We start from the raw sequence: 23,912 nt of genomic DNA, 5'->3' as shown, positions 1-23,912 counted from the left end.
GAAATATACAAACGCTATTAAAAAAAAATCAAATAAAACAAATCCAATCTAGTTAACTAAATTGGCTTTTATTTCGTTTTTTTTAACGATTTTTCAAAATGTGTTGTAAGTGGGTAAGCTGTCTTAGTGACGGCTTTAAAACAACAAATCTTCAAAAATGAAAATTATGCCTTATATATATACTTCCTACGTAAAGTATAAGAAATATAATAAAAGCACAGCAGCTGTACAGCTTAATATATCGATTTTTTGTTAGAAGTGTGAGCCAAGTTTTATTTAATATATATCTCAAGTTAAGTTAAAGGAAAAAATTGCGTTAATATTAAAAAAAAGTTTTTTATAACTTATAACAACTTTTTAAGTTGAAAAAAAATAATAGAGCTTCTTTTTTCTACTCATGGCCTTTCAAATAAGTTATTTTAGGTCAAAAAAAAACAATTTAAAGTAAATAACTACTATAAACTTGATCTAATCAACAATCAAGGGTTTTAAAGCAACTTAATAGTTACAGTATAGTCGATTTTTCGTTTTCAGTATTTTTTGATCACCAAAATTACCATAAAAAACGCATATTCCTAAAGCAACTCAATAACCAAAACTCATCTAGTTTTCCGGCTTTACTTGAACAAACTGAACAAGCTGGAATGATTCGTAATATCAGTGTTGAGTTTGAAATAAGCTCTTCGGAATTAAACAACACTCTGAAATATTTCAACAGTTCTAATGAAACTTGTGAGCATGCGATTCAGGTTGGTTTTAATTAATTATTCAGAAAGTGAAAAGTAAGGTTTATAAGTTTGTTCACACGTGAGCTATTTTTAAAATTAAAGTTCTAATAGTGCTTAAACAGGTTAACTCTAAATGTTCAATAAATCACTTTTTCAAGCAAAAAAGCAAGAGTTACAAAACAAAAAAGGTTTTAGTTTCATAATAATAAAAAAACTATACTGTTAAGGTTTTTGACTTACCTTTGATATTCGAAAATAAAATAATTTTATACAGTTTTTTAACGTTTTGATTTAATCAAAGCAAAATAAATACAGCGAAAAAATATTACAAAATAAATAAAAAAGCTTTTAGTAATAAGTTTATAAATATTATTAAAAAAAAACCTTAAGTTAATGTTAGTAAAACTTGAAAAACTTGTTTTTAACTCTTTCAACATAATTTTATGAAAGATGCTTTTTCTAAACTAAATTTAGACTTTAAAAAGCTATAAAATATACAAAAATCTACAGTCAAATTAAAACAGTTTTTGATTTTAAAATAAAAGAAGTGTAGAGGATATAAAATATGTGTATAAAAAACTTAGGTTCTACAACTTTTCTTTTATGCCAACAAAGATTCATGAATATCTTGGTAATTGCAGAAAAAACATTTTATACAATTAATACTTATTAGTTTCTTTAATTAGATAAGCTGATTGCTATTAATTAAAATTTTAATCTGCCTTTTAACTTAATAGTAAAAAATATTACATTTGCTTTATATATAAACCTACCAGAGGGTCACAGAAGGTACCATAATTAAAATGTTTTCAGACTTTAAAAAGTCATAAAACATATAGACTTATAAATGTTATATGTTTTTTATTTCTACACAGGGGTTTACTTAGAATAAGATATACAAGCTACGAGCTAATTATCTGCCAACAGTTTTAATAAAACACAGTTCTTAAAAAAAAAGAAAAAACTGTTCAAGACTTTTCAACAAAACAGTAAATAATACATCCCACAGAGGTTCATGGCAGAGCACAGGTTGGTGTTCAACTCGAGTCACGTGATCCGCATCGCTGTGGCGTGGTCGCTGTTCGCGCTGTCGCTGGCGGGGAACATCGTCGTGCTCATGTCTGTCACACGATGGCGCAACAACCACGTAAAGTCGCACACTCAACACATGCTGATGAACATCGCAATGGCTAACATTTCCTTCACCTGCTTCGTAATGCCTACCGGTTGGTTTTCAATTTATTTTTTATCACTTTCAACATTTGATTTGTACGACACATGTGACTGACAAGTTTCGATAAGAACGAAACCCGGGTCTCAGTCTACCGAAAGCTTGTGGTTTGATGATCAAACCTCATGTTAAATTGAGTTTGTCGCACGGCGCTCCTGGGTTAGGGTCTGTAAATTTTTGCAGATGTTTTCTTTGACTTTATTTGATTTATATAAAATTTTCTTTCGCTGCATCGTAATGTCTGCTGGTTGCTTTGTTTTTTGTTTGTTTTTTATTACTTTTATTTTATTTTTTTCATTAATCTTTGCCTCACTTGCATTTGAATGCCTTATAGTGAAATTTAGCTTTCCAGATTTTATAATATTTTATTATTTATTTTTAATTCATGTAGTCTCTTTTGTAATACCTACTGATGACAGTTTTTTTTTTGTTTATATAAATTTATTTCAAATAATAATATTATTACCTGTTTCGTAATGCCTACATTATGAATTTTTTTATAATGAAAACGTGTGTTGTTTAAATAAACTTTTTTAGTCTTCTATAATAAAAAATAGACAGTATTTATTCTAAAAACAATTACTTAAACTATAAAAAAAGTGGTTAACTATTAGTTGTTATCAAAAGCAGTTTTATTGTAAATGAAAAGTTTTGTGCTTCGTAAAAATAGCTGGTAAGTTTTTTGTGGAAAAAAGAATATTTAATGCAAATAAAATAATTTTGTTGTCTTAGTTGTTTTTAAATATTAAGCATTTAACATCACTTTCATTTAATTTTTAAGTTTATTCCAAAAACCTTTTTATATAGAAACAATGTAAGAGTTAAAAAAACTTTATAATTTGAAAAATTTTTGATTGTTTTTTTTTAATTCAAGTTTAAATTCGAAAGAGTATCATCCTAAAATTTTGTACGTTATATTGTTTTATTGTTTTTCAAACAAACTAATATAAAATAATAACAATACAGTTTCTGCGTATTTTATATACCTGGTATATTTTATGATTTATTACTCAACTCAGCTCGATTCATTAAAAAATTCATGACAGGCGTGCCAAATGAAATTAATTTTATTGCTGTTTTAGCCTTGAAAGCTCGTCTGAATATCTTTGTTAATAGTAATATATAGAATTTAAATTAAAAAATTTTTACTCATAAACTGGAAATATCAAAGAAAAATGATTAAAAGTTTTTCAAAAGTTTACAAAGATTTAAAAACCTACAAAACACATTTTCTTCTAAAAAATCAACTTTAAAATTTTTATAACTTACTTTGTACAGTAAGATTTTTAGCAATAGAAATTCGCGCTAAATAATCAAGCTTCTGTTGAATTGAACAGAATTTTTTTTGAACAAATAAAAATATATCGAAACAAAATGTTATGAACTTGCTTTATTGATCGCATTATGAGTAGATAAAACCTCGTTTCTTTTTAAATATGTTTAAGCAATAAAAAGCACTGATAACTGAAAAAATTTTTTTTACCAGTAATAAGCTGAAAAGTTTAAGATAAACTTTGTGTGATAAAACTTTTTACTAGCAAGTGGAAATGCTTTCGATTATCTTTGGAGGTTTTATGTGTTTATGTTTTGTTAAAAAGTTCGTTTAAAGTTTGTTCTGCAGTTTTAAACAAAACCTATTACTCAAAAACAAACTATTCAATAAGCTAATTTATTAACTTCTCGATAGTTTATGCTTTCAAACAATTTATTTTTTGAAATTTTAATTGTTTCCTTTTTTATTACTTTACATAAATTTTAAAACACGATATTTTAACTACTTTTGTCTCAACTGTATTTTATCCTCATTTTATCGATTTCATAATGTTGTTTTTGTTAATGTTTTGATATAATTTACTAAATAATTTGTTTATTTTAATGTTAATTCATTTGCTAATCATTTATAATAATGCTATTTTAACTATATGTCAAAACGTAAATTTTCTATTTAAGTTACTTATTATGATTTTATTAACAAAGTGTTTACATGTTATAAACAATTTTAAAATTACTTAACCATAATATTTCATTTAAAAATTTACAAAATTAGCAAATTTATAAACATATTTTAATCTACCTACTTTGTAGTAAAGCGTTTCACTTTCAACTAATAACCACTTTGCTCACAGTTTCGGCCCTTAGGTAAGAATAACTAATAAAGAAAGCAAAATAAACATTGATTATTTATTCTCTGTTTGCTTGACAATATCAAACGCGGGTTAATGCATAAATTTCGCAAATTTTCTTGAGTGAAACAACATTTGCTAGAACTCTCTTTCAGTTCAGTTAAGCTTTAAATTAGTCTAGTTAACCTGTCATTACTTAAGCAAGCTAGCAAAATGTTGTTTTTGTAAATAGTCTGCAAAAGTGACTAAATTTCAAAGCAACGCGTTTTTAGTTTTTTTCAATAAAGATTTATACATAGCTCATTAAATATTCACTTGTTTTTTAAAATTGAATAAGTTTTTCATGGACATTACAAATTCGTACAATTTTTTATCGACGCGCTAACTAAAGCGTAAATATTTTGTTTCGCCACGTAGAACGAACATTTATTACAAAAAAACAAGTATTTATATATGAGTCATAATACGTCTAGCTATAATTTTTCCATGAAAAGTTAGCTACTTAAAAATAACCAAAAGTTTAAATAAGCAATAGATAATAATATTTTAAAGTTTTGCTTAGGTATGATTTTTTTGAAAATAACTTGTTAAATAATGGTTCTATTTTTAAGTTATTAAACTGTAAAAAAAAAAACGTATTTGTAAACAAAGTTATCTGTAAAATTTGTTTAAATCAAGCTTTTACAACAGTCTTTTTAAGTTAAATTTGTTTAATACACATAAATTTTAAACTTAAAATACAAAAAAAATTATTTAGCAAAGCTTTTCAGATTGTTTTTTTTTATACAAAGAACAGTCTCAACTTACTAGATTTTATTGTGCTACATAAGCGCATATATGAATAACTCTCTACGCGGCAAAAATATTTAAAAAAATCAGAAACATAAAAGATACCAAAAAATTTCAAACAAAAGTGATTTTCAGTAGGTTAAAAGTACAATATCTTGTACTCAGACATTTTTTTTGGAATAAAAACTTATTTCGACCTCAAATCTGGTTCTGTTCAGCCTTTATAAAAAAGTTTTCAATAAGTTGTCTTTCAAGAAATTTTGATAATATATATTACTTTTCAGACGCAATTTGGCAAGCAACACTTCAGTGGTATGGTGGGGGCTTCTTGTGCAAGATTGTGCAAGCTTCGAAGCAATTTTCAATGTACATTTCATCGTTCATGGTCGTGGTTAGTAGTTTTTTGTATAATGTATACTTAACGTTTTGCGAGCCATTGATAAAAAGTAACCGTTTTTCCTTGAACGTTTCATGAGCTGAATAAAAAACGTTGTTAATTTTTCTAAGTTTTTGTTCAAGTCTAAACTTGCTTCAGGTTTCATTTGTTTATTAAAAATACACAGTTGCAAGTAAACAAGACTTAATTAAAGCAAAAAAAATATTATACCATTATAGAGAATTCTGGGTGTTCACTTGAAGTTTAGTAAATATTTCTAACAACAAATCTTCAAGAGTATTTAATAAAACCCAAAGTAACTCGAATTGGCACGCAATCAACTATTTTACCCTTTCGAAAAGCAGTACGAAAAAGCGAGCATTTGAACGATTAGCACACGACCATTTACTTTTTTGTTGCACACAGACGATGGAGTTGGACAGAATGGTGTGTCTGGTGAGACCTGCTTCGTCGTCGCAACTGAAGAGCCGCCTCCACACAATGCTCAATTGCACATGGCTGCTCGGTGCCGCATGCTCCCTGCCCGCTGTCAGTTCGGATTGTTTTGTTGAAATTTTCGAAGTTGAACAAGTATAAAAATAGTTTTAAGCTGCCATGGTAAAATATCCAGTTGCTTTTTATCATTTTGTCATTCAAAATTTACTTTCATAGACTTATAAATAAAGTTCAGCAGTTTTTGTATTCGTAAGTTGATTATTACTTTGCAAAACTTAACCTGTATGTTAGAGGATAATTTGAGTATATTAAACATGTGCAAAACTTCAAACTAAACTGAATGAAATGTACACTTTATTTTCTCACAGCTGGGTATTTTCGACTCAATAAAACATACCCCAATGCCTTGCAAATGTCCCAACTACTCGATACTCCAGTGTGTTGATTTCACTGTGTTAGACTCCTCTCAAGTGGTATGTTGCAGTGTTAATAATATTCTTAATATACCTAAAAGTTTTCATCAGTTTCTTTTTAAATAACTTATTATAACGTTTTTGAAAGTGTTTACGCACGGGCACGCTTTTCATTATTTTTTTTGGTTTTACTGAAAATGTCTCTTTTTGAAAACAGTTTCTAGTTTGTTATAAAGATATCCCGTCTGATATTTTTATGATTTTTTATTGTAAACTTATTCTGCTTTTAGAATTCTTGATTGTCTCTGTCTGTGTAGAAAACTAAATAAAACAAGAAAAAAAAAACATTTTAAACATTATCAAGTACAAAGTTTTAAAAATTAACTCTATAAAAAGTTATTTTTAACTTATCACTTAAAAAACTACCAAAGTTATTTTGTCTTTGTTTTTTAAAATTTAGAAAGCTTACACCTTCTACACTCTGGTAATGACGTTTTTTCTTCCAGTTCTGGTCATTCTAATTTGCTTTGTAACAGTTGCTGTTAAGATAACCCATTTGGCAAGAAAAACAAGAGGTTAGTAAAAATAGTTTTTTATATTCATATAGTTAACTTTTTTTATAAAATAACAAAAGTGTATTTTCAAAGATCAATTACTGTATTCCTTCTAGTTCTAAATGATTATAAAAGTAAGTAAAATAATTTATTAAGTTTTTAAAAGCTAATACTTTATTTTAATTACGGCTGCAAAAATAGTTATACTGGTTGATATTTAGTATTCGTTTAAATTTGAAACACTTTAAAGCTTTAATTGTTTTCTATTATCATAATGACTTTTAAACGAAGCAATTTTGTGTTAGTAAAGTTTTTATAAAAGAAAATATATTATTCACACAAAGTAAGTTTACAATTTTTTAAAATGATAAAAATTTCATGCTATTTCATATAGACAGGTGTAAAACTACAAAAGCTAGTTACAATTTAAAAATTGCAACAAAAATAACGTTAAAACTGGTAATAGGGTGGTGAGTATAGTTTTTTTATTTATGCGAGCTTGAATTGATGAACTATCTATCTGTCAGTCTAGACAGACTGTAATCTATCTTTAATGCGCCTTAGCTATATTAGTCATACGTTGAACGAAATTATTTTGTAGGCTAAAGTTTAACCTATGGTACTGTATAAGTAAAATAATCTTAAAAATTAAGTTAGTGATTTTTTGTCAATATAAATCATTTTAAGCATAGAAAATAGTTTAACTAGTACATTTAAGCCTGATTTATTTTTCCAATACACAATACACAAAACATGTTTTTACTGTTTTAAATATGGTAAAGAATAAAAAAAACTACAGTGCTTAAAGATGAAGGGTTTTATTACATATTCTTTAACTAAGTTATAAATAATAACATCAACTTTGCTTTGCGCGATTCTGTTGTAAGTATTTCTGGACAGAAAAGAATCTATATATATTAAAGTTTTGAACAAATAAATTAGCAAATAAAAATTTTTCGTCCAATGAAAAAATTTCACTAACTTTACACTTTCTATACCACGATAAAAAAAACTAATAAGTGAAAAGCTGTGTAAACAGTTAACCTAAATATTTTCAAAAATTACACCGACACTGAAAATCCAAATAGTTAGTTTGCAAAATTGGGTCAGTAAAAACTCTAAGCACAACCAGGCTCGAAATGACCTCACATTGTCGAAACGTAACAACTAATAAACTCCTTAAAAAACTTTTTTTTTTTTTAATTCCGTTTTCAGCAACCGAGATGAGGTCGTCGGGTTTCAGGAACCTCACAAACGCAAATTCTCCCCACCACAAAAAGACGACGGTGGTGCGGAGGAGTTTGAAGAGGGCGAAACGTCTCAGTCAAGTTGTGACGTCATTGATAACTGTGACGTACTTCTTGTGCTGGGCTCCGTACTACAGCACCCTCGTTATCAACAAGTGGCTCCACCCCGACTCAATACCTGAAACGGTATGTTATTGGTTATTATATTTATAGGTTATCTCAAGCACAAAAATTTTATGTTTTGTCATTTTTTTGTTAGATTTTGGCCGAAAAACTATATAATTTTTCGCTTCATTTAGATTAAAACTATCATGTGCAATACACTATTATAATGAACAATGCAAAGTTGCAAATTTATACATTTTTTTATACAAAAATGACAGAACTTTGATTAACTCATCTTCACTTTATTTTAAATTAAATAATAAAGTTTTTAGGTTTGTAAAATTTCAGTAATTGATGTTTAAAATTAAAAAAAGTAAGCTCGAACCTTAGCAACTAAAATTCAACTGTATTAACGACGTAAGCATGAAGTATTACTGTTATGACGTAACCCTCTTATGGCGTCACAGGCTGTGCAAGTGATGCTGATGACTTTGTACCTCTCACCATGCCTCCACCCCCTCATAATAATCCTTGTCCTCAAGGACGTCAGGAAGAATGTACACTTCAGGTTCGCGAGAACAGACCTGAATTTCAGCACCTACCTGCTCAGGACGCCAAAGAAGCAAATGAGGTTCGATGTGTGAGTTAATTAAAAGTTACAATACTCTTACAACTTGAAAAATTTTGAGGTTGTTTCTTTGCAAATTAGAACTTTAGTTCATCTAAACATAAACTAGCAAATTATGAGAACAAAAAAATACCAACTCATGAAATGAATACTTTTAAAGTATTTGAATTAAGTTTATTGAAAAAAAATAAGTTTTTTAAAACAAAAACGAAAAGATGCTAAAAAATGTTGGTCCAAGGACCTAGGTGCACAAAAAAATCTCCCGATCATCAAGTTGCCAACCAATTTAAATCAAAATTGTGATGAGCTTAAAAAATTCAAGAAATTTTTCATATAATTCTATTTAATTCCATTTATTTTGAACCCTACAATCTAAACCATTTTTTACTTTTTATGACATTTTTTTCTGGTAAGATTTGTTTTAAATATCAACTAAAGTATAAAGAAATAAATAAACATTCACAGTATTTAAGTGGCTTTTGCAACTTATAGCATGTTGTAATGATGACAAAGTGGTATATTTCTAAATTAAATACTTATAAGGAAAATGTGGTTGTAAATTTGTTTGATTTACTGGCTCGTTTAGTTAACATACACAGTACTGAGAAGCCTTTATTATGTTAATAACAGCAGTTTTCAGATTAAATTAATATCTGTAAACTAATGAGCTGAGCGTGGTTTTACAACTAATAATAAAAACACTAGTATAAAACTATAATGCTTAGAATTAATTGGTAAAATGTATTAACTAAAGTTGGAAAATTGTAACTTCCAAACAGTTCCTCAACGGTGAGTATAAAAGATTCACCAAGGAAAATGCAAGTTGTAAAAAATGACGAAAATATCCCTTTATCAAGATCAACGTACGTGTGACGTCACAGAGTATTTTGTAAACGATACTGTCTGAAATATTAAGAACACACAAGGAAATTGGTCAACTATGCGATTAGAAAATACCATTTTAAATATGTTTGAGTAGTGAATTAGTTAAATTATGTTGACTGCGGTTTTAAATAAAAAAATGGTAATAACAAAAAAAGTTCTTATTGTGTATTAGTTTGTTAATACGTTTAGAATTAACATTTTTTGTATTTAAAAACTATTAAACATACTTATTATTGCATACATTAGTTTTATTTGTTTAGAGTTATTATACTAAAAAACCACTGCCGCGATTAAAACTTATATTAATTGCTATAAACTGTTTGCTAACTTTTTTTTTATTTTTATCTATGATAAACTAGTTAACAAATTAAATTATTTAAATTTAGTATTTCACGTAGAAAAACTAAAAAGCACATATTTCTGCTAACATACACAAAGGTAAACAAGGATTTTCTCTGAATACTATGTTAATCGTATTACTTTTATCTTAATTTCCGTATAAATGTTACAACGTTATTAAAATATTGACTTTTTTATACAAGTTTGTCAGAATAAAGCTTAACACTGTTTTTTTATTTATCTTTATCATTACTACTTATTCTTATCGCAACTTTAGTAATTGTTCTAAATATTTTTTTAATAAGGTACTTCTATAAACTATTTTTAACTTTAAGGTATAAAGCTGCATTTACTTTAGAGAAAATTTTTAGTTTACTGTAACTTACCTAAAACTTTTATTGCTTAAATTCTGAATGAAATTTTTATGAAAGACTTACTACCTGAATTAGAATTTTGTTGTTATAAAAGTAATATAAAACTACAAAGATAGTTTCTATCATTAGCTACTAAGCTTTAGTTTTACTCAAATTTATTTAGATACTTGATTGTCTTTTGTTTAATTGATTGTTTGTAGAAATTTTACTAAAAAATATTTTTCAAATTCACGTGAAAATTTAATTTTATACTAAAAAATCTGGAGTTTTAAATTTCAAGTAAACTCTATGGTTAAAAAATAACAAAAACTTGTTTAAAAACTTAAAAATCGAAAGAGAAACACAGTTCACATTTTTTAAAACGATTATACTCATTTATTTTTATCTTTAAACTTCTAGCTAAAATCACAACAAAAAACCTAATGTTTTTTTTAGTTAATGCTACCATTTTATAAGTTTTTTTTCGTACAGAATATTTTTAAGTATTAAAATGTTAGATAATAATACTTATTTTTGCTTGCTAAAAAGCGAATAAAAAGTAGAGAAAAGTTTTTTTTTAAGTATACAAAATATTTGTTTTTTGATTATTTGATTACTTCATTGAAGTCCTGATTCAACTTGATCTAGAAAAATAAAAAAACTATCGTTTTACGTTTATTACAAATTTTATTAACTAATTTTTATTTTATTACTATTTTATTTTTTTCATTAAAACTTTTTATTGTACTTGTAAACCATCTAGCAGTTGAAAATATTTTTATAATAAAAACGAGCTTAATAAAAAAAAAATTTTCAAGATCAACATTATGTAGTACTAGTATCAACTATACTGGCTGATTTGAATAAAACAACTATTTATATATTAATGTTAGAATTATGTTTAACAAGATTTTTTCTGGTTAGGTTTACTTTTAGCAATTTAAAGTTTTTAACATTTTATTTTTTGATTTTTAACTGCGTAAATTGTTGTTGTTATTTTTGTACACAAAATGGTTGTTAAAATAAGTTATGAAAAGCTTTAATTATCTATATATATTTTTTATATTTGTAATATATAACATTATGAACAAAATTGTAGTTGTGTATTGAGTATCAATACTATTGACAGTTTAGTAACAATAATTAAAATGTTATGATAACCTTTATCGTTTGGTTTTAAATTATTTCTAGTTTTTGAGATTTTCTTGTTATTATTTAAATTGATGCAAACAGAAGTGTAACTAAGTTTCGATAATATAAAATACACTAAGCAATGAAAATAAGTAATGATTCAAACCTAGAAATTATGTATTAAAAAAGGTTTTTGGGCTTGATATTTTAAAACGTTTAGTTTTAGAAGTTTTATAAATATATTGAATTTTTCTAGTGTGCAGAAATAAATTTTTGAAATTTAAACCATAAAACAAACTTGAAATACGTAATATACAAAAAACTTAATAGATTTTAAAATTTTCTAAAACAATTGATTAATTTCATACCCTAAACTTTCATCATAACCGAAGAAACATTTGTAAATATTTTTGTAGTAAACTTTAGATAATCATGATTTACATAAGTCTTCTTTGATTTTTGTTTTGTAATATTAATATCTGGTATAAAGAAAAATGTTAACTCTTGCTTAAAATGAAAATTTTTTAAACATTTACAAGATTTATTAAGCAAAAACAGATTATGATTATAATTTCTCAAATTATATAACTATTTTTACCTCTGGTAAGAATTTCGAAACGGTTTGTTGTGCTATTTTTAATTAAACACAAAAGTTTAGAAAAATATAGCTAGTGTATCAAGTACAGATTATATTGTAGTCCTCCACGGCCTGAGGTAGGAACTACCTTTAATTGGGGGAAGTCCCCTTTTTTGTGCTAAACTCTTAGCGCGTTTAGCTTTTAAGGTTTTTACTGAAGTTACCTTACTCATTAGGTTTAACTAAGTAATTAATAAGTATGTAGTAAACTTAATATATATAATTTCTTTAATGTAGTGAGTTTATTAAAAACGTGATGTTAATGTGAAAATTAAGAAGTAGAAATAATAAAGCAGCTAATTTATCAGTAGAATAAAACTGCGAATATAAACACAACAAGAAAACACCAAAACCTTCAACTTAAAATGTCTTAATAATGTTTTTAAAGTGTCTGAATGACACAATCTTAAACACAATAAGGTCTTACTAAAAATACTACTAACAATACAGAGTCTTAATATATGTCGTGCTTCATGCACAACGATGGCTAAACTAAGCACAATATAATACGATAAAGCAAATAAGCTTCAAGATCTTATAAAACAAAAATAATTAAAAAGTTCTTATAATGAGTTCGTGTGCCTCTCGCACGGTCTTATATAGTTATACAAATAAAGATAAAGTTCTTATAAAATGAAAATCATAACAAAGTTCTTAAATTCAGTCAGTGTCTTAAGTTCTTATTATAATTAGTGTGCTTTTTGCACGATCTTATGGCTAACTGAGCCAAAAACAAAAATAAATGACAACATATTCGAGCTGCGCGTAGTGCGCAAGCTAGGGCCTAATGAGCATTATCACAAACATTTTTAAAGTTTTATAGTGAAATTTGATATAAAATCGTCTAACGCCCCCTGGCGGTCATTTAAAATACAACAAAATGCATATTTTGTTACAATATCAGTATAATAAAGTATAATACAAAGTTTATAGTACTTTTATGTTTAAAGTTTAGGAGCTTTTTGTAACTCGTAGCTTAAATTTAGATTCATAACAAGTTTGTATCTAAACATTACCCATGACAAAGCCTTACAGAGCTTTTTTGTATACTTTAAAAGAAGTTACGACTTTGATAAAAAAATAACAAAATATTAAAAATAAAACCAATTAAATAAGAATATTAACACAACTTATGCATTTGTTTTAGTTAAATATTAAGGGATAAATGATGTTGAAAAAAAAATTATGTTCTTTCTTATATAATATAAAGTAAAAATTTACTATAAAAGCAGTAGTAAACTTTAAAAAAAAAATTATGTTAAAATGCCCACTTAAATTGAAAAATAAAATTTTCTATCAGTATATATTTTTTTTTAATGTTAAAATTCGCATTTGAAATTTTTATTTTTTTAATTTGTATATAACAGTTGTTTTGCTGTTTTATAGTGGATATTATGATATATTTAAAAAAAACATTAAACACAGTTACAAAATTCGTTGAAACTTGTATAAGAATTATTGTGCTTTTTGCAAAATTAGAACAGAAAACGTCGGAAGAAAAAAAATTGTTTTAATTTTTGTTTGTTTTATTTTCAAAGCTTTAAATACTAAAATCCACACAAAGAACATTTAAACAAGATTCATAAATAATTCGCAAATCGGTCCAGGACAAAAGTCAAATGTTTATAATAGTGATTTTTCCCTGCATCAGTAGTTACAAAAAATAAATAAACGGTGGTTTAAAAATCTACTAGTTTATTGCAACATTTTGTTCAAATTAACTTCGGACAACAGTCCTTCATCAGTGAAATTTAAAACTAGTAGAACTAAACACATTCATGCAACAAAGTTAATAAAAGTTAAAAAATATATTATGACGTATTAGTTCAAAAGTGTGTATGAAACCAAATTTTTAAAAGCTAGACGATTTTTTACACTGTAATTCTAATACCTTGCCTGAAAAGTTCACTGATGAAGGACTGTTGTCCGAAGTTAATTTGAACAAAATGTTGCAATAAACTGGTAGATTTTTAAACCATCGTTTATTTATTTTTTGTAAAGAACACTTAAGAAAACTATTTTTTTAAATTAAAACATTAAAGCCAACAAAAGCTCAGTTCACAATTCATCTTATCGACCTGCTAACCAAAGTCTTCTTTTTTCTTCTTCAAAAAGAAGGCACGTCCAAATCTACGAGGTCGAACAGCGAATCGTAAACCTTGTAGTCGTTCATCTCCAGCGCTCCCCGGCAGATCTCCTGTATCTTCTTCACCTCCTCCCACTTGAACCAGCTCCTCCACGCTCCCACCACCTTCGACGAGTCCCGGCACGTCCCCTGCGATCCCCGCGTTCCTTGCCGGCATCTTTCAGAAGTGGATCGTTCAACCCACTCCAGCACGCTTCGCGTCGCCGGCCTTCCTATGAACTCGTAAATTTTTCTGGTCGTATCCAGCGGACTCAAGGCGAAGTCTTCGTGCCGGAGTTGCAAAATTTGTTTTTCGTACTTGTTTCCTTTCGCCTGAAAAAAAAACGAACAATTTTTTCTATGATTCGAAGTTGTTTTAAAATTGTAATGTAACAAAAACAATTAGTCTTGTACCTTATACATAATTATTCTAAAACAACAATGAGCTATCAATAAAATGTTTTCAACCTTCATGAACAAAGAGTCGTTGTACAATCTGGCGCAAAAGTGTTTTGCCGCAAAAGCGAACCTGCTCATCCGCTCTTCCTCTTTCGCGCCCAGCTCCCAGGACCTCACCATCGCCCTCGGATCCCTCCGAAGAAAAATCACCTTCAGCTCGACGTCTTCGGAACCGAGCAGGCCGACCAGAGTTTCCAGGCCGGGCAGGTAGTTGAGCTTGGCCGCCAGAAAGTCGCTTTTCTCGCAGTGCCCGCCCAGCAAGTGCAGGTTCACTTGACCGTTGGAGTTGAGAAGCGCTGCTGCGTCTCTTTTGAAGAAAGCGCCGCACTTGCTCCCGTCGCAATTCACGAAGCAAAGGTTCTTCTTGATGCAGTCGAAAAACTCCGGAATTTCGTTTCCCGTCTTGTGCACTGCTTGCCTGAAAAAATAAACTCATTTTTTCGTATAAACTGTTTCCTATGGATTTTTTTTGTTGTTGCATTGTTAACTTTTTTTAGCATGTGCTTAAACATAAAAGGGATAAAAAGAATCTAAAATAAAATACTAATTTTAGCTCACTACTTAGAGTATTTTAGTAGTTTATTAAGGGTTTTTAAGTTATCCATTTTAACCACTAATAAGCTTTAAATTAGTTTAAGCAGCTAATTGGTCACAAGTTAAAAAAGACAAACAAAAAATTTCTAAACTTACTTTTTTGCATTCAAAATTACGTTTTTAATAAAAAAGATACCAATATCACACCAAATAAAACATTACTCAACTGTTTTATATATTACCTGTAAAAATGAGGTAGCTGAGTAAATTTACAGCGCGCCATGTTTTCAACAAGCTCCTTGGTCGCGTTGAGCAGCTCGGGAGGCGACTGGACGCCGTTTCTGCTTCTCAGCGGGTACAGGGGCTCGTATATGTACGTCACTCCCGACCTCTGGTTGAAAAGCTCTCCCAGCACGCTCGACCCGGACCTGCACTGAGAAACGAGGAAGACCACGAGCGGCTTTTTCTTCACAACGTGACTTTCAGCAGACTTCGTACCGCCCGATGAAAAGCTGTTTGATAAGCTTTTAGAAAAAATTGATACTTTTTCAAACGTGTTTCGAAAACTATTGATTGATGCCAGAAAAGCAACTAAAAGTAAAAGCGAAGCGACTAATACCGAGTGAGATTTCTTGAGTTTGGCTTTCTGCATTTTTGAATCCTGTAAAATTAAAGTAGTTTTGTAAAGAATATAGTAGCTGCTTTGTTATAAAGTACAAAAATAAACTGTATTGGTAATAATAAGCAGCTTTAATGAAAAAAATGTTTTCTCTAGCTTGTTCGTATTTTTGTAATCATAATGTTTACTTTTTGATTTTCTTCTGAAATTTTTTTATATTGATTAATGTTATATTAATGGTTTTACGTTAACTTACAACATATAGCTTAAAAGTAGAAATATCTGGTAAACAAAAAAATTAAAACTTAAAAATAAAACAATTACACTTATTTAAAGAAAAATTTAAATAAATACTAAATTTATTATTACTTCATTGCAACTTTTGCACCTTGATACTTTACTAAAACTTAATTCTTGGATTCAATTTCAAATTTTAATTTGTTTTATTTAAGTTTTTAAACTAAAAAGTTTGTTTTGATTGATAATTTTTAATAATGTAAAATAAAATTTAGGTCCGAAAGGAAACAAATGACTAGTTTTTAAACTAAAAAGTAATTCAGAACTGACATAAAGAAAACATAAACTCAAATAATAAAAATTAAACTTTTTCAATAAACTTTCTAAACTAATGTGTAATTTTATAATGAAATTAAAGCAATACATTTAATTTACTATAGTAAATCGTCAGTTTAAACTATGTTTATAAATGATGTAAAATAAAAATGTGAAATTTTTTTAATTATAAACTTTATTAACCTTATTAACTATTAAACTATTCTCTAATATCGTTTCATACATCTATTATTATTATGAATTAAACTTTCATTTAAACTTACTAAACTTTACACTACTTCCAAAAACTAGAAAAAATATTCTATTTTAGGTACTAAAAACTTTATACTTTATAGTTAAAATCATTAAAATTGAAAAAAAAAATAACTCAATGATACTGCTACTTTCTACTGAAATTTTTATTTGGACTAAAATAACTGCAAAAAAAAATTTGCTTACTAAAATAGCTAATTGATAGGCAAAAGCGTGTCTTCCGCCGCGCCTTTTGTCAACTTTCTGATTAAAGTTTCATCACGCAGTTATTGTTGTTTTGTTTTCAATCGTTAGTTTTTCCCAGGTTCGCTGTGAAACATCACTTTGAAACTCGCTTCACACACGAATGGAAGCGAACTGGTCGGTATCAGTTGTTGACTGACAAAACGCTATAACCTGGTGAGACATTGCTTGTATTGTACAGCATTTTTACTACTGTTTTCAAATTTATTTTCAGCAAAATTATTGGTAACAAAATATTTCAATAAGTTTAAATTTTTCAAAAAGTTTTTGATTACCGACAATTGAAATTAAATTTTGATGTTTTATTCCAAAAGTAACAGCGTCGGTAGAACTTATAATTTTTGTTAGGCAAAAGTGTTTTAATGTTAAGTTTGTGAGAACAAAAGTACATTAACAAATTTATTTTAAATTGGAATTAAAATAAATAAAGTAGCTATTTATTTTCACTCTTAAAACTTATTTGACATGATATACATATAATATAACGTATTATATGGTTAAACTCGCTATTTATTTTTGTAAAGTTATAACCTAACGATGTTACTATAAATTTTGATATTGATACTAGAATGATTTTATTAGTTAAATTTTTTAAAACAACCACGCTTTTGTGTAACACTTTTTGAATAAAAGTGACTAAACAAACAAATTTTGCGACTGCTGGTTTAAAAAATAGTTACTTATCTAAATTTGTTCCGTTTAAAAAAGAGTTAAGGTTTGTATACATATTTACAAACAAAAGTTTTATCATGTTAAACTATCCAAAAACCAATTATTTGATAATATAGAATAAAATTACTTTTGTCCTTGGCTTCGATTTGTATTTGTGAAAAACTCAACTTATAAATTTAAACTAGTAAATTATTTTTATGTATATATTTAAATTTAACTTCACGATTTTTTAAAGCTGTCTTTAGGTTTTAATTTAGAAATTAATATCTTAATAAAAAGAAAGTTATTTTTTAGCTATGGTTATAAAAGAGTATAAAAAGGACTAAACAACTTTTTACGTTTTTAACTGAATATCACAGTTGTAGTTTTTATTGAACTTTTTTTTTATCAATGTTAAACTATATTTTGTTTAAGCATTTGTTTAACAACCATAATAAAGTATATTTTTAATCAATGTCAAGCATTATTCTAAAAAAATAAATAAGCATGTTTTGAAAGTTAATAGTAATTACATGTAGAAAAGAAAAAATACGGAAAAAGTCTTCAAGCAATTATGCACCTCCAATTATTTATAAACTAGTTAAGAACAGTAAACTTAATTGAATAAAAAAATTCTAGCTAGAATTTATAATAAAAACGCATACGTACGTGAGCAAAAGCCAGTAATTTTCGTTAGCTAGATAGCATTGACCTAAAAATATGTTTTTTATGTCCACAACTATTTAACATACTTCTCAGATCAAAAAAACATTTAATTATCATGAAAAAACAAATAATTGACAACATATGACTAATTAAAAAAAGAAAGGTTTTTACCTAATTTTTAGCATACAGATTTAAACTTTAAAACTAGGGAACTGTCGTTTAAAAGTTTAGTTTAATTACTGATGTGCTGGACATGACGTTAAAAGGTATCCAAGTGGTGTACGACTCGATCACCGAAAGGTTCTTTCGTGCACCAGGTCCTAGACCCAAATATTTTAAGCGCTCTTTTTTTGTCGCTCAATAAACAGTATAATGTAAGAAAATTTATTAGCTTTTTATATTAAGATATAAAATACAGTCTTTGTTTTACCAACTAAAAAAAATTAAGTAAGTGTATGTTAAAAATAGATAGCAGTAAGGAAACTAAACTTTATCAGTTATTTACAAAATATTTCAGAATCACTCTAACTTTAATGTTAATAAACATTTTTGAATATTATTACAGTAAAATGTTTTGGTGTGACTAAACTTGTTTAAAGCTTTGACATAAAAAAAACTTTAGTTAAAAATTGATACTCAAAAACATATATTAACTTTATTTAGGGTTTTTTTTTAATTTCACATAGATATTAAATATCCTAAAATACCTTTGTTTTCTTTTTAACTCAACAAATTCTAACAAAAATATATTTTAAACTGTACACCATTGCTTTTTTTGTAAAAAAACAAATAGACATTATTAACTGTGTTTGTTTTTACAGTTATTAAACATTAGTAAAGCAAAATTACTAAGCTAATACTTAACACTTACACTTTCTATAATGAGTTTTAAACTAAATTGCACTAAATAATTGATCAAAGTCTTATTAAGCACATGCATAGTTTTTTTTTAGGAGACTCTAAAACAGAAAAAAAATATTAACTTCTTAACTAATTACCTAAAATTTAACTTATTAGACAACTTTTATTTAAACTTGATCGATTCAAACCTGCTTTACCACTCACAATTAAAAAAAAAATTTTTTTTAGTTATTAAAACATGTTTGAATCGTTGAATCATTCGTGAAAAAAAAAACAGCTAAAGTTTACTTTATTTTTATTAAGAAGAAAAAGATGTTTTAAAAGGTGAGGTTATACTTCACTTTGTTTACAAGTAAACCAAGTGTATTTTAGTTACCAGCATTTTTGATTTATTTTAAGTTTAAAAGCTGCAGCTTACTTTTGTTACTATCATAATGACCTTATGACACTCTTAAAACATTTTCAATTACATTTACCTAAAAATATTAAAGGATCTATTGAAATACTAAACTAATTAAGCATAACAAAAAAATTATGTTGCTTATTTAAAGGATTGTTTTTATTCGTTTGTAACAATTAAACAACGATAAAAGCTGAAGCACTTTAAAAAAACAAGCTTTTGTAAGCTCTAAAACTTTATATTAAAGTTCGTTTTGCTTCGAAAACAAAAACTAAGTTCATACCCTAAAAAAAATTCTAAAAAACATCTAACAAAGTTACGAATGTGTTGATTTATCAAATCTTAGGCATTTTTAGACAATTGAATCATTCGATGCTCTTTGTAACTCCAAACTCTTCCTCGCGCCATTCATTTGCATCCAAATCAAACACAGCAGTTTTTGTCGAACATTCAAAAAAGACCATAGTGCTGCTTCCCATCGCTACGGCTCCACTGAACTTGTCTTCAAACGCTCTTGGAAGTTATGAATTGAGTTGAGAAAAACTATTGCTCGAACATTCAAACACCTCGCAGGTTCGAGTCGCTCCTCCAAACGTGTACAGTTTGCTCCTCATTACCACCAAGCGGTGACTGTTTCTTTCGTCGATCATGTCAGGTATCCGCATCGGCGGCATGGTCATAAGTTTCGACGGTTCTGAGGACGGTGTCGGTTTCAGCCTTGTAGTTTGTTGTTTCGAAGTAACCAAATTAGCAATTGGAGTGATAACATTTTGATAATTTAAATTTTAATTTGTTTGCCAGTTTGATTATTATAAGTTAAGGTTTTTTTTTTAACAAATTTTGTTCTAGTTAGTTTTTTCTTAACTTTTGCAATATTTTTTTGTTTTTGCATTGTTATTTATAAACTGTTGTTAATTATTTCGTGTTTACTCTTATTTTCGGTGTATAGTAAATCTCAATTAGCTTTGTGAGTTAAGTTTATTGAGATATGGGAGTTACTTTTATTTTGAAAGCAATGCTAATCAAAACTTATATTATGAATAAAGTTGTTTTACTTGTAAAAATAGTGTTATAAAATATTTAAAACTTTTCCCATAAACAAGATATAGCTACTAAATTTAAAAAAAACTTTTAGTTAACATATAAGTAAAATTGATATTTTATAGTGTTAATTTATTTAGAAACTAGTTATTTCTTTAGAGAAAAACTCAATCTATAATACTTTTAACCTTCATCTAATACTTTTTTGCATTTACAAGTAAAAGCTATGTAGTTTTTTTAACGAACATGTTTTTGCTCCTTAATTAAATTATTATATAAAAAACTAGTTAATAGGATGGTAGGTTATTTGTTGTTGACTTCTTTGTAAAAGTTTAATTTATTCCCTTTTTCTATGTTTCTAGTTTAGAACTTTTTTGGCAGGATTGTATTTTTGACTAAAACGAATTACTAAAAAAACTACTACTAATTGCTACATAAATATGTTATTATACTTCAAAAAAATCAACAAAGTTTTTATTTTACATTCATTATTATTGCTTAGAGTACTTTTAAATTCTTCGTCAGCAAGCAAGTAGAACAAAAGACGATGATTTAAAAAACTTAAATATTATATTGTTAATACTGTACTACTCTTACTACTAACAAATTCATTTAATAAACTAAACTATACAGCAGATATTCCATAATTTGAAATTTTGTTAAAATAATTGAAACTTAATATTTTGTTATTTAAAACGTAGGTAATGCTGATCTACCAGAAAGAATGATTCAAATAACTTATTTTTTGATGTAATAAAAGATTAGCCGTAGTCAAATAAGCCCTTAAAATAGACAGGGGTCGGCAAACTGCAGCCCGCGGGCTACATGCAGCGAATGAAGCGTAAAAGTTCGGCCCACTATTATGCAAATGTGGTCACCGAAAGAAATTTTATCATATTTGCACTACTTTTTTTTGAGGTTTAAGTAAAAATCAAAAAAAAAGATCTTAGGTAAAGCTTATGGAAAGTTCGAATCTTACAAAAGATATTTTGGGTCCTCAATGAAGAGTAAAAAACTAAACCACGAGTGCAGCCCGTGAACATTTTTATTTTTGAAAATAGGCCAGCGGCCACCAACAACCTGCCGACCCTTAACCTAAGAGGGGTCTTAATCACTTAATTTTTATATTTTTGATTAAGCGAAATTGATTTTTTTTATCTTCTTTCAGGGTCAATCATAGAAAAGTCAAATAAAGTTATAAAATTGTAAGCTAAAAAGTTAAAATTTTATGACTGTCTAAAGTTTCAAAATCATCCCCTACTTTGCCGTTTTAGTATTTATTACCCCTGACTTACTAAAACTCAAAAATGGAGACTGCCCTATTTTTGAAAATCTAAAATAAAATGATATTTAGTTTTTGATAGAAACAAACTAGTAAAAATCATTTACTATACATGTTTTTTTTTACAGTTTAGAAACTTTACTATTTCAATAACGAATATAAAATAGTATTTCATTAGATAAACATAACGACATTGTTTTGAAAATTTTACTTTAAAAGTCTGGTTTTTTACTCTTAAAATAACGTTTTTATATGATTTTATGAATAATATATGTAGCTTTAATTATATTAAAAAGTTAAAACATAACTATTTCGTACAAGCTGAAAACAGTCATTTAAAAGTTTCAGAAAAATTTTATGAATTTATATTGTTTTTTTTTTACTTCTTTTTAAAGCAGTTACTTTTTACTATTAATTTTCTCGTTTTCTAAAATAAAATCAACGTAAAATAAAATCAATTATTTTTTGCTCAATATTTTTAGGCCTTAACATATTTCTACACTTCGAAACAGTCTCCAAAAGTAACTAATGCAAAAAAATAATTAAATCTAAAGTGGAGTTTATCTTAATTTCTTACATTACAATCACGCTGTTATCTCGACTAACTTAATTTGTATGCATATCATTAAAAAAAGTAACCATTTTCTAAGTTTATTCAAAGGTTTATATCTTGGGTAGCATTTCGTTTATTGAAATCAAAAAAACCTTTTCAAAGAAATACACATAATGTTTTCATAGTTTATTTGATTTCAATTACGTTTCAATTACGTTTTCAACAATACCAATTAAAGTGTGAAAGTAACTAAAATTAGTTAAGTAAAGTCGAAATTAAAAAAGCTATTAAAACATCATGTGTATTTTTTGAAATGGCTGTTCAAGTATGAAAGCTTTTACACAATGATATAAAACTTTAGATAAACCAATTTATTCTACTAATAACTCTTTGAAAAATCTTGTACATAACACTTATTTAGCTGAGTAAGAAAAAACATCGAACTACAAAAGTATTTTTTTAAACTAATATTTTTTATCAAAATTGATAAGTTGTTTATTTACAACAAACATTTGATGCAGAGGAAAGTAGACAATATTTAAAACAATTACGAGTAGCCATGGTACTTCTAGACTATCATCAGCAAATATTAAAAAAAGTTTATTAAACGACAAAAAAGTACTGAAAAAGCTAAGTACTAGGACCTGGTGCACGAAGAACCTTTTAGTTATCGAGCCACGAATACCTTTTAACGTCTTGTCAAGGACAAAGTTAAGGAAAGTAGTACTTTGTTTACAAATCTTTACTAACGTTTGTTAAGAAATTAGATATCAAATTAAAGTTGTAAAATAATCTAAATTAAAGAAGTTCAAAATTTAAAACATTTGACAGACAATATTTGTATGAATTTTAACAGTATAAAACTGTTTGTAAACTCTTGCAACAAACAATTTCAGGCAGAGTCCATCAAACTAAGTGGTTTGTCAAAAAATAAATAAAACTTTCAAGTCTGCAGAGAACGTAGAAAATTATTTTTGTTATTGAATTACCTCAAATGCATAAAAGCAGTATAAGTCAATCATTCACAAGTATATTAAAGTTTGCTCTTAGTAAACACGTTTGTGTGTTTAATATAAAGCGACGCCTTGTGACAACAAAAATCATGTTAAATGTGACTCATCAAAGTTCATTATTGGGTTTAACTAAAATTTAAGATTACTAATAGTCAATATGAATATAAATTTAATTTTTTCATGACTGTTTTATTTTGAAAAAGTTTTAGAAAAAAACTTTTTTTTTAATGATAAGGGGAATAAGCTTCAAAGTCTAATATTTTTATAAATTTCTTGCAATTGTTTTGAAACAAAGTTCAAATTAAAAAAAACTAAGTACAGTTTTGTTCAATTTATTATGGATCAAAGTTTAAATTTAGTATCTATTTGTTTCAGAAGTTATTTGCTAGCATATTTTGTGAGATAATTGTGTTCGTTTAAAAATAAGTATAACTATGTTTTACACTTGAGAAGTTTTTTAAGCTAGATAGTTGAATAAAGAAACACGATGCTAAAATAAATACTAATCCTTGGTACACAAACGATAAACTTAAATTTGTTATTAGACTTTGTTTTGCTCATTGACTAATAAGTAGCTTGATAAATATTAAGCTTAGTACTACTTACTTTATGGTATAAACTTGAATTTTGTGGCAAAAAAGAAAA

At 27.1% G+C, this 23,912-nt stretch overlaps 2 protein-coding genes across 2 annotated transcripts; one reads left to right on the top strand and one right to left on the bottom strand.

Annotated features, from left to right (window-relative positions):
- The first annotated feature begins 644 nt into the window (after positions 1-644).
- On the top strand, positions 645-8,666 carry LOC145843049 (gonadotropin-releasing hormone receptor-like). Its single transcript, XM_082950516.1, has 8 exons — positions 645-749; positions 1,738-1,954; positions 5,156-5,262; positions 5,674-5,838; positions 6,072-6,176; positions 6,577-6,691; positions 7,886-8,103; positions 8,490-8,666. Exons 1-8 carry the CDS (start codon positions 645-647, stop codon positions 8,664-8,666), a joined length of 1,209 nt encoding a protein of 402 aa, XP_082806642.1.
- Positions 8,667-14,102: 5,436 nt separating this feature from the next.
- LOC145843048 (carbohydrate sulfotransferase 1-like) lies at positions 14,103-15,765 on the bottom strand. The gene is made up of 3 exons (XM_082950515.1): positions 15,356-15,765; positions 14,589-14,997; positions 14,103-14,453 (listed from the first exon to the last, which is right to left on the bottom strand). The coding sequence occupies exons 1-3, from the start codon at positions 15,763-15,765 to the stop codon at positions 14,103-14,105; spliced, it is 1,170 nt and encodes a 389-aa protein (XP_082806641.1).
- Positions 15,766-23,912: the final 8,147 nt, after the last annotated feature.

Source organism: Thalia democratica, chromosome 8 (genome assembly GCF_965202585.1).
Source record: "Thalia democratica chromosome 8, ktThaDemo2.hap1.1, whole genome shotgun sequence".
NCBI classification, from domain to species: Eukaryota; Metazoa; Chordata; class Thaliacea; order Salpida; family Salpidae; genus Thalia; species Thalia democratica.
Note: the sequence above shows the minus strand (reverse complement) of the source record. Positions and strands in the feature narration are given on the sequence as shown.